Source organism: Monodon monoceros, unplaced genomic scaffold (assembly GCF_005190385.1).
Source record: "Monodon monoceros isolate NGI ecotype Baffin Bay Population unplaced genomic scaffold, NGI_Narwhal_1 Super_Scaffold_6, whole genome shotgun sequence".
NCBI lineage: Eukaryota > Metazoa > Chordata > Mammalia > Artiodactyla > Monodontidae > Monodon > Monodon monoceros.
In genome coordinates, this window is record NW_021703783.1 from 76287494 (window position 1) to 76301871 (window position 14378).

The following is a 14378-nucleotide window of genomic DNA, read 5'->3' on the forward strand; positions in this document are numbered from 1 at the left end:
TTGGAGAAAGGCCAGAATAGAGGCAGAAAGACTAGTGTGGAGGCTTTTGCAGAAACCTCACTGAAACAGGAAGAAGGCCTGAGCTAAGGCTTGGACAATGGAGATGAAGAGAAAAAAGCAGCCCACAGGAGTGCTGTCCAGTATAAATATAATGCAAGACGCAAATGAGGGACATATATGTCATTTTAAATTGTCTAGCAGCATATTAAAGAGATAGAAACAAGTGGAATTAATTTTAATAATATATTTTAGTTAACTCAATATAGCCAAAATATTGTCATTTCAAAATGTCATCAATATAAAAATGATGTTTTATATTCTTTTGTTTTTTTTTACAGAGTCTTGGAAATCTGTTTTGTTATTTTACATGTATAGTACATTTCAGTTCTGACTAGTTGCAGTTCAAGTGTTTGATATCCACATGTAGTTAGTGGCTGCCATATTGGACAGCACAGGCCTGCAAATTGGGACTGGATGGGATAGGAGGACTCAAAGATACCATTGTTTCTTGTTTGGGTAACTGCAGTGGTGGTATCCAATCGAACGACCAAGAGCATAAGTTGAGGGGACTTTAGCCAATTCATAATTTCAATCAACTCCATCAAGCCAACTTAAATGACCATGCAATTTAAGTAAAAACCATGTGCTTCCTTAGAAGATGCAGCTTTAAAACTAGTCTTCTAGCTCTTCCTTCTAACCTCATTGCTACACCAACCCTCTTCTAGTATGAAAATTCTGGAGCCTCCACTAGTGAGTGAGAGAAAGCAGGAGAGGAGTAGATTGGGAGAAAGATGTGTGTTTTGTTTGGATATGTTAAATTTGAGGTACTCTGGTAGCTTGTATTATTCAAAATATTACCTGCTCCTCCCTGTGGGGGGGGATTGTAATTCCTGGCCCCTCTGAGAATGGCCTTGACAATTTGAGTTACTTTTGAAAATGAAATGTAAGCGAAAGGGATTGGTGCCAATTTGGAGCAGAAGTTTAAGAGCCACTGAATTGTTCCTCCATCATTTTTCCTCTTCCGCTCTGAGATTTGCGATGCTCCAGATATGGCTTGCTCTTTCAGGCTTAGTCCCAAAATAAGGGTGTGTGGAGCAGAGACCCAACTGAACTATATTATTCGCAAATGTGAGCAAAGGATAAAATTTTGTCTTTGTAAGCCATGGAGATATGGGATTATTTGCTACTCTAGCATAATTTAGTCTAAGGAGACTGACATAGTGTTTCGTACTGGAATTAGGGTGCTGCTTCAACAAAAACTTAAAATGTGTAGCACTGACTACACAGTCAGAGTGTGGGCAGCAAGGAAACTGTTACTGGAGCCTAGGAAGATGACTTCTCATGTTATTTAGTGATGAAACATTTGGTGAAACTGTCATCTGCAACAACTTGGTAGCATAAAATATAATGAATAAACTTGGGGCTTTAGGTGAAGGGAAACAAAAAGCATGTGTTGGTTGCTGTTGGTTGTAGTTGCCAAGGTACCACAAGAAAGATGTGAGATCAGAAAAGAATCAGCTGGTTTTCAAGCAAGGAAGAGTGAAACAGTACAAAAACCTTGGGACTTTGCAGGGTTGAGTTTTTATCCTAGTCTGGTGACAGGTAAAACCAAAGGCATTTAATCAACCTCCTGACAAGAACCAAATTAAAAGTATGGCCATCGTGCTCTTTGTATTTCTTACTGTGCATTCTGGAAAAAGGTTTGGAAACTGTTAGATCAAGGTTTTATGACCAATCCAGAAAGTCAGATAAATTTCTTTTCTTTCACCAGCATATTATATGACAGATAAGATCCCGGGAAAGGCCTCCTTTCGGTGCTCTTCCAATCTCCACCCTGCTTAAGCTTTTTCTTAGGAGACCCAGAAATCTGGATTGCTATGTCAATATATTCCTCTTTACTTCTTGCCTGTAGTAAACTAGGAGTCACAGTGCTTGAATTCATGGTAAATAAAGAAGAAACTTGGTGGTGGGGGGAATGACAAGGAGAGGTAAACGACATTTGGCTGGGGGGGTCCACGTAGACCCTAAGTGTTGGAGTTCAGTCTTAAACATCCATGAATGAATCAAAAACTTTTTCTGCCTTTTTTGAGATTCAGGAAACAAAGCAAATAGTATGTAGTCCAAGAATGTGTTTCTAAGTACCTGCCCCCAAATGATGCAGTTGGTGGAAATTCTGCCTAGTTAAGGAATACAGAAGTTTTAGTTTGTATGTATTATTGTTATGTGCATGTATCTTCATGCTTTCAGTAAAAAAAAAGTATGATTTTTTTATAATGAAAGAAATACATGTTCACCGTAGAAAAACTGTAATATACAAGAAAGAACACAGAGCAAAGATCCTTATAACCTCAACAATAGCAAACTATTAAGTTTTACTTTGCCCACCCAGGGACACCAAAAAAAAAAAGTTTTATTTTTACATTTACTGTTACATTTTAAGATTAACTTTCATTACATAAGTACTATAGGACAGTCTTTTCTGTGTTAAAACAAAGTAAAAAAAAGAAATACAGACAAGTCTAAAATCTCATTTGATCCCCATTTCCAATTCCAGTTTCCTCCCAGACGTAACCAGTGTCAACAATTTATTGAGGATTCTTTCAGAACTTCTCAACACACTTATCCCCTCTCTCATTCTTTGGTCTTTCTCTCCTCCCTCTTATAATATACACAAACACACATATAAATACAAATATTATAGTATCATTTTGTGGTACTTTTTTTCATATAGATAAACATTAACATATTGTTCACATCATTCTACAATTTCTTTTTTTATTAAAAAAAAGTCAAAAATATTTTCAGGTCAAAACAGAAAGATCTACTACAAATGGTCCCTGACTTACGATTTTTTGACTTTATGATGGTACAAAAGTGATACGCATTCAGTAGAAACTGTTCTTTGAATGCTGAACTTTGATCTTTCCCAGGCTAGTGATAATAGTGGTCTGATAGTCTCTCGTGGGCAGTGGCAGCAAGCCGCAGCTCCCAGTCAGCCACACCATCAGGAGGGTAAAAAAACCGATACACTTACAACCATTCTGTACACATACTACCATTCTATTTTCATTTTCAGTACAGCATTCAATAAATTACATGAGATATTCAACACTTTATTAAAAAACAGGCTTCATGTTAGGTGATTCTGCCCAACTGTAGGCTGATGTAAGTGTTCTGAGCACGGTCAAGTGCCCTGCTGGAGAGGTGCATCTGGGGTAACTGAAGAGCCCAAGTTGTGATGCAGTGCTGGACACCATGTGCCCTCCTGTGAAACTGCTCTGTCTCTGGACCCTTGCACTCTGGGTCTCTGATGGGAGTGCCAGCCCTGATGATGTCCGAAGTGCCCTTGTGGTTATTCTTTCATTGTTCTGAACAACACCTCCTAGCTTCTGTAGAGACAGCTGATCCATAATAATCTTCTTATCAAATGATCTCTTGGCCACATCCTTATTGTTCTCTTCCAACTATCGTTCCTCATTTTTTACAGCGTGAACAGGCTGAGAAATCTTTAAGCTTCCTTTTTGCTCAGTCATTTCTCTCTTTTCATGTTGTACTATAAGCAGTCAGGAGGAGCCACGCTGCACCTTCGGCACTCTGATTAGAGATTGCTTCAGCTAAATACTCATTTCATCATCCCCAAATTTTATCTTCCACAAAACACTAGAATACAAACACAATTCAGCCAAGTTCTTTGCCGCTTTCATAACAACAAGAATGGCCTTTCCTCCGTTGTCCAATAACATGTTCCTCATTTCCATCTGAGTGAGACCTCATCAAAATGGCCTTTCCCATCCATATTTCTACCAAAATCCTGCTCAGGATTACTTAGTTATTCTCTAAGCAGATTGAGGCTTTCTCTACAGCCTCTCCTCTTTTCTTTCTGAGTCCTCTCTAAAATTTCTCTTAACAGTCCATTCATGGTAATGGAGGCTTTTTCTAGCATGCACATTGAAACACTTCCAGCTTCTATTCATTACCCAGTTCCAAAGCTGCTTCCACATTTTAAGGTATTTATACAGCAGTAACATGTCTCAGTACCAGTATCTATATTAGAGTTCTCCAGAGAAACAGAACTAATGGGATACATATATATATATATATATATATATATATATATATATATATAAATAAAACAAGGAATTGACTCTTGTGATTTGGGAGGCTGAGAAGTCCCATGATCTGCTGTGATTTGGGAGGCTGAGAAGTCCCATGATCTGCTGTCTGAAAACTGGAGAACCAGGAAAGCCAGCGGTAATTCAGTCCATGTCCAAAGGCCCAAGAACCAGGAGTGGTGATGTCCAAGGCAGGGGAAAAGAGATTTCCGAGCTCAAGCAGAGAGAAAGAATTTGCCCTTCCTCTGCGTTTGTGCTCTATTGGGACCTTCAGTGCACCGGTTGATGCCCACCTACACCGGTGAGAGCGATCTTCTTTACTCAGTCTACTGATTCTAACGTTAATATTTTCCGGAAACACTCTCAAAGACACACCCAGAAATAGTGTTTTACTAGCCAGCTGGGCTTCCCTTAGCCGAGTCAAGTGGACACATGAAATGAACATCACAGTCCCTGTCTCACTTCCTTTTCCCCTCCTTGCTTCAGGGGAATCACTACCAAACAAAGCACAGGCACTTACGTTTTGCCTCAAACTCTGTTGTGTAAAGAACCCAGGTTAACACAGTAGGAGTGAGCTATAAAAAGTGGAGCCCCAGGATGGGATTTTAGAGTTGACTCACCTACTGTCTGAAAGCAACAGGGAACCAATTGTGGTGGTTAAGTTGGGTGGGCATGCAGTGATTTCATCCATGGTTTAATTGTGATGAGATGCAGGTAGACAGCAAGGTAGGGGGAGATCAAATAGCTATTGTGCTGAGTCAGTATGGGGCATTATTAATTAAAGGGATTGTGGTGTGGCTTCTTTTGAGGCATTGGAAGTCCTGCAAACATTCTCTAAAAGTCAGATTGCTTTTATTGCAGCTCAGGGTAATAATGGCTGGGTAGACTTTGCTGAAAATCGGGCCCACAATCTGATTATGTAGCAGAGGTTCCAAGAAAAGAATGGGACTCAGACATCTGAAATGAAGATATTTAGGTAGACAAGCCTAGGAATTTTGAGCTCCTAAATTCCTCTCAACCCTCCAGGGTAGCAGAAACAGCCTCTAACCACCTGCCAGAGAAAAACAGTCTTTTTTTGCCTGGAGGAACATACAATGACCTAATCTGAAGAAGGTGCCTTTCAAGATGATTCTTGTTTTCCTCCAGATATGCCCCCAACACCCTTCATTACCTCCTGGCTAAAAATCAAACACATTTCAGCACAGCCTGAACAGGAAAGTACAAGCTCTGTTCTGGGAAGAAACAGCCCACATGTCAAAGGAACTGCAGGATCTGGCTAACAGGTATTAGCTGAAGCTGGTGGGGGAACATGTGTAGGAGTGTATCTTGGGTATGTTAGACCAGGAGAGGACAGAATACAGGCTGGATAGGGTAGAATTCATTAATATGGGGGTACTCAGTCATGATTCAGGATTCCTAATAACATAACAAGGTGGCTTCTGGAAGTGCAGATCTGATAATGTTCTATATCAAATGAAGATGCAGAACTTCCTTGATATGATTTTGAAGAAAGGGCCAGAAAGCCCAGAGAGATAGGAATGTTAGAATGGATTTATTATGTATGTCCTAAGAACCCACTGCTTGGCTATGTTCTCTGAGATGGCCAGAGGATATTACCTCCACTGAGGAGGTAAGTAATGCAGCGATGAGGTGAGCACCAGCATTGTTGGAGAAGCTTGGAAGTTTTCTGTCTTCTGTGGGCCAGGGTTGACGGTGGGGGATTCTGCCATGAAATTTAGCTTCATAATATTCGTGGGGATGATGTAATTCCAGAATGGCAAAGGCCAGGTGGTAGCAGTTAACAAAGGCCAGCATAAGATGTAATTATGGACAGCCAGGCTAGAGTGACAACCAAGGTACCTTTACCTATAGGGATATGTGGTGTTAGCTAATGAATCACGGTGTTACAGGGTCAAGTTAGATGGATGAGCAGGCAACAAAGGTGCTGCTTGATATGTATAATCAGAAAACTCAAGAAATGGTAAGCAAAAGTCTGATATTAGTTGCTGCAATGGAAAATTGTGGTTCCTCATCTAGTTTCCAGACCTCCAGCAGTTCACAAACCCAGAACCTTTGATTGAAGGGGAGATGCAGTATTTAGCAGAACCCTAACACAGGGTCCCTAACCTGTGGCATTAAAGCTGTTGTGGGTGGAAGAGCCAAGTGGAAGTATCTGAAACTGTCCATGCACAAAGTATTAAATTAGAAGCAATACTGCACTCCAGAGGAACTGCAGACATTTGTTCAAGCATCAGAGACTTAAAAGGTGCAGGGATATTACCATCCAGGATTGTGTAACACTGGTGAGGATGTTAGGTTTTGGAAATTTATATTCCCATCTGTCCTGGATAATGCTGCTGATGTCTTTGTTGTATATCCTTACTATACTGACTTCCACTGGTAGCCTGTAATAACTAAACCTGTTTAATTTACCCAAATGGTCCCTTTATCTGGTCTTTCTATTACTCTGAATCTGCTATTGATATATTTTTTAAATTAATTTTTATTGGAGAATAGTTGCTTTACAATGTTGTGTTAGTTTCTACTGTACAGCAAAATGAATCAGCTATACATATACATATATCCCCTCTTTTTTGGATTTCCTTCCCATTTAGGTCACCACAGTGCATTAAGTAGAGTTCCCTGTGCTATACAGTATGTTCTCATTAGTTATCTATTTTATACATAGTATCAATAGTGTATATATATCAATCCCAATCTCCCAATTCATTCCACCCCCCGCTTCCCCCTTGGTATCCATACCTTTGTTCTCTACATCTGTGTCTCTACATCTGTGTCTCTGCTTTGTAAATAAGATCGTGTATACAAATTTTTTCAGATTCTACATATATGTGTTAATATATGATATTTGTTTTTCTCTTTCTGACATACTTCACTCTGTATGACAGTCTCTAGAACTACCATGTAGTTCTAGAGACTGTCAATCCCACTACTGGGCATATACCCAGAGAAACCATAATTCAAAAAGAAACATGCACCCCAATGTTCATAGTAGCACAATTTATAATAGCCAGGACATGGAAACAACCTAAATGTCCATCAACAGAGGAATGGATAAAGAAGCTGTGGTACATATATACAATGGAATATTACTCAGCCATAAAAAGGAAAAAATTGGGTCATTTGTAGAGATGTGGGATATCCTTCTAAATGTTCATCTTACTTTTTTTTCATTCACTCATTTATATACTCTGCCAGTGGCCAGTCTTCAGTGCTAGGTTATCACAGTAAATAGGCAAATCCCTATTGCAAGGATTTTTCTATTAATGAAGGACAGTTATGGTTCAGGGCTAAAACATCACCTCCTCTAGAATCCTCTGTTCTCTCTCAAATCCCAAGCTTCTTCTTGGGGTTCTTACAGCATTTAAAAGATCTTTATCACAGCATTTCACAGCATGCCTTCTTCGGCGTTAGCTGCGTATGTGCCATCTGCTTCTTGCAGGGAATGTGCGGTTCATCTATGCATTTGTGACACACTAAAGAAATGGCTGTATTTCACTGAACAAAAGCATGAAGTTAAAAAAGTCTAAATATTAGGTAGTGAGGTAGGAAAGGGAGATCTTTGTGCTTTTTTTTTTTTAAATGCCATATAAATGTACATTTTTGGGACAGTCCAAATGACTAACAACTAAATTAGGAATAGAAAGAGTATTAACCTTATTTATTCTTTCTCTAACAGTAACTTTAAATGATAAAGACTCTTGAATGGGCAAAAAGGATCCTTGCAGCCTGGAAAGACACTAATTATAAGGAAAGAGCAATTTACATTATTTATAAGGAAGCTATTTACATTATTTAGCCCTGTCAGACAGTTGCAGAGCTCTATTCTTTCACTACAGTAAAAAGAATAAAGCAAAGTGACAAGGAAATAGAGAAGGTATTCTAATAGCTGCATCTCATTACAAGAAAGATAACATCTCGAAAAATGTTTTTTAAAATGATTTAAGTGTAATTTAAACTGAAGAAAATGGAAATATCCATCTTACCACAATGATGATTCAGAGTATAGCGCCCATTTAAATATGCAGACAAGCTTTCAAAAACTACTGAAAGTTATGCATTGTTAACTTTAGCGTGTGCAAGGAGGGAAATGACTAAGACGCAATGTTTCATAATTCAAGTATTTGAATTTAATTAGTCACATTTTCTTTTACTAGTGACTTTGAAATGTGTCTGCACTATGAAAGCTTGTTTCTGAGAGCAGCCAGATCAAGTGGGGAGAAATCCATTTTATCTGTTTTATTTTTATTTTCCTTCCTCCTCTCTGACCACTTTAATTTACATTTATCCTGCAGCTTCACTTTCATCAATATAAGAGATAGTACTCAGTGGCAAATTACACCAGCTTTTGATCTGAAGTGGACACATCTGTTATGTAAGAACAAGGAGAAGATGAGAAGAGCAAGAAATTTACCAAGCTGCTTTTTTTAAAAGGTCTATTAATACTTTTTGTAAATGCTCCAAGGATAAATTATTTCTTTAGGCCTAAATTCTTTAAAGTCTTAACATTTTTCCTGCTCACTTAAAGACAAGATAAAATCTTGATCAAAGAAGATTTCTACATCCTGATTGGAGAATCGAATTCCTTTCAGTCTGGTGTCAGAGCACCTCGCTGCTTGCCAGGAGGGTTCTTGGGCCATAATTACCTGCCTTGAAAAGCAAAATCATCATCATTTGCCTTCAAAGAATGTTAGAGTATATAGTACACATGACAGATTAGGCCAGCCTCACAAATCAGCACAGGTCCACAGAGTCTGCAAGAAATTAGGTCAGACCTGAAAGAAATCAGGCTGTGGTCCAATAAGCTTCTTAATCTTAAATGGGAAATTGGGCTCACAGGGTGCTACGGTTACTGTCTTTATTTATTTTTAAGTTTGACAGAACCAGTAATAGTTTTCAGTGTTAAAGACCTATTTTCCTAAGCCATCAAATATTTCTGATCCTTCTCTTAGATAATTTTTGGCACTGCATAATTTATAAAGAAAGCAAGTTCTGTACTGGTTGGAAACTCATACTTTAAATATATAAATAAACTTACTATTGCCCATAATGCAGGGAAAGAAGAACTTCCCTTGCCCCCAAATATTTCCCTCAAGGCCATAGTTTCCCCTTCAGAAGCAAAGTCTCCTAAAATCCCTGTTTAAAATGCAAAAGTCTTTAGAGAGTTAACACTTCAAGCATTAGTACACATTAATGTCCAAAGGTTAAGGCTGAGTAAAATGCTCATGAATTTAGAATATAGTGATAATTAGGATAAAGCTGAAATACAAATGAATAAACAGAGTAATTGTAACTACTAGACACCAAAATCATCCGCAGTTACAGACCTCAGGGTCCAAAAAGAGCGACCAGAATGGATCAGTTGCATGCACTTCATTCTTAAACTGCTGTCAAATATTACCCTAATTTCAATTCGACTGTTAAGCTTAGTCTTGGGGGATGGTCAACATAGCCTGTTCATTTTGAGCACAGGCTTGGGAGTCAGAAGGCTGAGACCTGGTCCCTGACCCTACGGTTTACTCTGACCTTGGTCAAATGACTAACCTCCCTAAACTCTGGTTTCTTAAACTGTGAAATGGAGATACTAATAATATCCTAAATTGTAAAGCTATAACGATGATTAAATGAAGTAAATGAGATTATGTTCCAAATGCTTAGAACAATGCCTGGCACATATTAATGATCATTATTAAGTGGTCGAAATGGAAAAAGTATAGTTTGGATTTGTGATCCTAAGTTTCTGGCACTCCTATTCGCTCTCTGCCCAGAACCTTCTCTCCTTTCTCATCTCATACGGCGATGAGCCAGAGAGCAAAAGCACCTCAGGAGCAACATTGCTTTCTGGACCGGGTTTTTTCTTCCTTTGCCCTCCAGGGGCCGCTGTGTTTTCCCGAGAGCGCGTGGGATGCCTGGTTGCCACGAGACCGTCGCCAGGCAACCACGTGTACACACACTCTTGGTCAGGCCCGGGTCTGGTCAACATGGCGGCGCAAGGCACCTGTTCGACCTCTCCATCCAACGTGTCTCCCACATCTGTGTCGCCGCCAGGACCGCCGCCGACCCCGCCCCCGACCTCGACTGCGATCTCAAAGTTCCCCGTGGAGTCAAATGCGAGCTCTCTCAGCCCACTGCCTCGCTCGACCTGCCGCGAGGACTTGTTGCCCCTCGCAGTGTTTTATGGGCCGCTGGACGCTAAAAACCCACTCCTGGCCTCCTGTGAGAAGGAGATCCAGGAGTTGCTAGGCTTTATGAAGAGAAAGACGGCTTTAGCTACAACGGAGGAACAGGAGCATGAGTTCCACCGGCGTTGGTAAGCAGAGGCAGGGCTCTGGGGCGGGCGCTGTCTGGAGAAGGGCAACTCCCGGGGCCAAAGGAGGTGATGCTTTTGAGGATGCAGGTGGTGGTCCCGGAGCTGGGTCAGTGTTGCGGACTCAGAACTTGGCCAAAAGGCCCTGGAGATATAAACAAAGTTTAAGAAGTGGAGACTCATCGCTATTACAATCCTTAATTCCTGGTAAATGTATCTTGGCTTCCTGCTCGGGTCAGAATAAAAATCAACAAAGAAATGTTTCATAACTCGCCATTTCTGTTTCTGAGTGTCTTCTAATTGCTAATCCATGCCAATAAATTTTTGGCTCACTCACAGTTTTCACAACTTTCCATGTTGTGGGTACACTTTTGTATATGGAGGAAAAGGAATAACTTTGAGGTAGCTCAGGTTCATGAAAAAGTTAATTCTTGATGCCATGAAGTATGTCATTCTGTGAACATTTGTACATTATTCCTTTTTATATTGTTACTAGGATCACAGTGACTTTCTTGATTTTGTGACTCATTTTGCACGTTTGCCTTTTTTTGGATTCTATCACCATGTTGTTATCTTGAACTGCAGGTTACCTGTTTTTAAGGTTCTTTCCTGTTTGTGTTACCATCTTTCTTTCCCAGTCAAAACACACTGCAAACTGAACAGCCAGAAGTGTAGACAAGTGGCAAAGAATACCAGAATAGCCAATAGCTTCATCTTATATTTTTCATCCATGTATTTAATATGAAGAAATAGTTTTAACTTATGTTTATTATTCATTCACGCTTTTAACTACATATTTATTGAGCACCTCCTAAATATCAGGTTCTATTCCAGGAACTAGGAAAACATCAAGTTAAAAGATATACAAATTCATAGCCTCATGGAGCATGTATTTTTGTGACTACAGACAGCCACTAAACCAATATGTAAGGAAATTATTTTACAAGGATATAAATGCTAGGGAGAAAACTAGAGCAGGGAGGAAGATGAGGATATCAGATGGGTGTTTTAATTTAAAGTGGGATGGCAGGGAGCATGGTCAAGGAAAGTCAGGAAAAGTGACCTTTGAGAAAGATGAGAAGATGTTATGGTAGTAAGTGATGAGGATTTCTGTAGAAAGAGTCGGCCACACAGGGAGAATGGCAAGTGTAAAGGTCCTGGGGTGGGATTGTGACTGTGGGAAGGACAGGTTTCGGGCAGAAGTGAGGGAGATGAAGAGTTTAGTTTTTAGATATATTAAGATTGAGATGTAATTCACCATCCAGGCGGAGTTATTATGTAGGTAGTTGGACATTTGAGTCTGGAGGTCAGAGGAGAAGTACACTGGGATTCATCAGCATATTGATGATATTTAAGCTTTGACAGTTGATGGAATAGCTAAGGGCGTGAGCGTAGATGGAGAAGAGGAGGGTCCATGGACTTAACCCTGGGGCCCTCCAACATTGACAAGTTGGGAAGATAAGAAGAAACTGGCAGAGACTGAGAAGGAGTGGCTAAAGAGGTAGAGGAAAACCAGTAAGTGTGTGGTATACTGGAAGCCAAGTAGAGAAAGTGTTTTAAGAAGGAAGGAATGATCAATCAACTGTGGCAAATCATGCTGATGGGCCAAGTAAGATGAGAACCAAGAATTGACTAAGGAAAGCACATTACGTAGCTAAGCTACATATATTTATATTGAAAATGTTTCTGTTTTGGTGACTTAGGTAGCAGTTTATCTTCCCATCTCCACTACCAACATTCCAGTTCAGACCATCACCAACTCAAATTTTCCCTGCAGCTACTTGAGTCTCAAATCTATCCTTCACATAGCAGTCAGGGTAACCTTTATAAATAAATCACCCACTCCCCTATCTAAAGACTTTTGTTTCCCTTTGCTTTTAGAATAAAATTAAGACTACTTCTGGTGTCTTCCAGGGTCTGAGGCTCTGGCCTTGCCTGCCTCTCTCATCTCAGCTCATCCCTCACTTCTGTCTCAGGACTTTATAGGGAAACAGATCCTTCTGTTTCTCACCCCAGGGACTTTATACTTGATGCCTCCTTTGTCTGAAATGTTCTTTTTTTAACTTTTCAAATATCTGGCTCCTTCTCTTCTTTCAGGTCTTAGCTCAGTTGTTACCTCCTTAGAGTGGCCTTTCATATCAAATGCAGGTTCACCCATCAATTTATACTTGTATTTATTTCTTTTCTTGTGTACTGTCTATCTCCCTGATTAGAATGTGTAAGCTCCCTGATGACGATGAGCCTCTTTTTCATTGCTCTAACACCTACCCTGAGGGTTGGGACATAGTGAACATTCAGTGAATATTTGGCATTGAAAGAATTCAAGAATTATCCTTGCATTCTCAATAATTGTAGACCTGGGTCAACTGGTAAGTACAGTATCTGCCCCATCTTTAAACACAGAGTCACAAACATTAAGGATTGACATGGACCTTTGCCATCTAACCTCTCACATATTTAGCCATTTATTTACAGAATAATTTTTTATTGAGTGCCTATTATATGCCAGGGCCTGCACTAGTCATGGGTTATACAGTGATAAACAAAATAGATATGGGAATCTGTGCTCATAGAGAGAGGGAGATAGGCTTTTAATGAGTCACTAAGTCAACACACAAACAAGGGCTATGAAGAAGCTACTGAGAGCTTATATGTGCCAGGTATTGCACTAAGTGCTGGGGATACAGCAATGAACCAGACAAAAATCCCTGCTCTCTTGGTGCTTATATTCTAGAGGGGTAAATAGACAATAAACATATAAAAGAAGTAATTTTATGGTGACCTAGAAAATGATAAATGCTAGGGAGAAAAAGAGAGGAAGGGTTATGGAGTGGGAGACAGGAGGTTGCAATTTTCAATAAGGTGGTTGGAGTAGATAACACTTGAGCACAGGCTTAACGGCAACACGGTGGAGACCTGCCTTCAAAGGAATGGTGAGGGAGGTGACATTAAGCTGAGATTAGAAGGATGCTGGCATTAGGGCTTCCCTGGTGGCGCAGTGGTTAAGAATCTGCCTGCCAATGCAGGGGACATGGGTTCGAGCCCTGGTCCAGGAAGATCCCACATGCCACGGAGCAACTAAGCCCGTGTGCCACAACTACTGAGCCTGTGCTCTAAAGCCCACAAGCCACAACTGCTGAGCCCGCATGCCACAACTGCTGAAGCCCGAGCACCTTGAGCCTGTGCTCTGCAACGAGAAGCCACCGCAATGAGAAGCCCTCGCACCGCAATGAAGAGTAGCCCCTGCTCGCCACAACTAGAGAAAGCCCGCGCCTGGCAGTCAACCAGCAAGGAGAGAGGATAAACAGAGGGAACAAGCATGTGGGACGATCTTGGCAGGAAAGAGTCGGGGGCCTTTGGAGGAATGGACAGAGGCCTGTCTAGCACAGTGTGGAGAGTGTGGGTGCAGTGGTATGAGATGAGATTAGAGGAGTAGGTAGGGCTGTGGAAGGTTTTAGAGGCCATTTATAGAGTCTGCATTTATTCCAAATGCAACGGGAGACCATTGCCTAGTTTTTGGCAAAGAAGTAACCTTATGTGATTTTTGTTTTAAAATATTTTGGTGACTTTGTCCAAATGGGGCAATGATGGCAATGTGGAGACCAGTCAGGAGTACAGGAGGTAGGAGTTGCTTTTATAATATATTTGACAGATGGTTATTTTTTAAAATCCAAAATTGTTTCTTTTTATAACTATAGGAACTTCTGTAAGCATAAAAATTCATTTTATCTAAAATATAGATTTTTTTTTTTTTTTTTTTTTTTTGCGGTACACGGGCCTCTCACTGTTGTGGCCTCTCCCGCTGCAGAGCACAGACTCCGGACGCACAGGCCCAGCGCCATGGCTCATGGGCCCAGCCGCTCCATGGCATGTGGGATCCTCCCGGACCGGGGCACGAACCCGTGTCCCCTGCATCGGCAGGCGGACTCCCAACCACT

The 14378-nt window shown here is 40.5% G+C and overlaps 1 protein-coding gene across 1 annotated transcript in view; it reads left to right on the plus strand.

Annotated features, from left to right (window-relative positions):
* Positions 1-10114: 10114 nt before the first annotated feature.
* Positions 10115-14378, plus strand: part of CFAP54 (cilia and flagella associated protein 54) — a 295719-nt gene continuing 291455 nt past the window's right edge. Inside the window, exon 1 of the mRNA XM_029206275.1 lies at positions 10115-10443. Within this exon, the coding sequence (XP_029062108.1) occupies positions 10115-10443 (329 nt within the window). The remainder of the gene's footprint in view (positions 10444-14378) is intronic.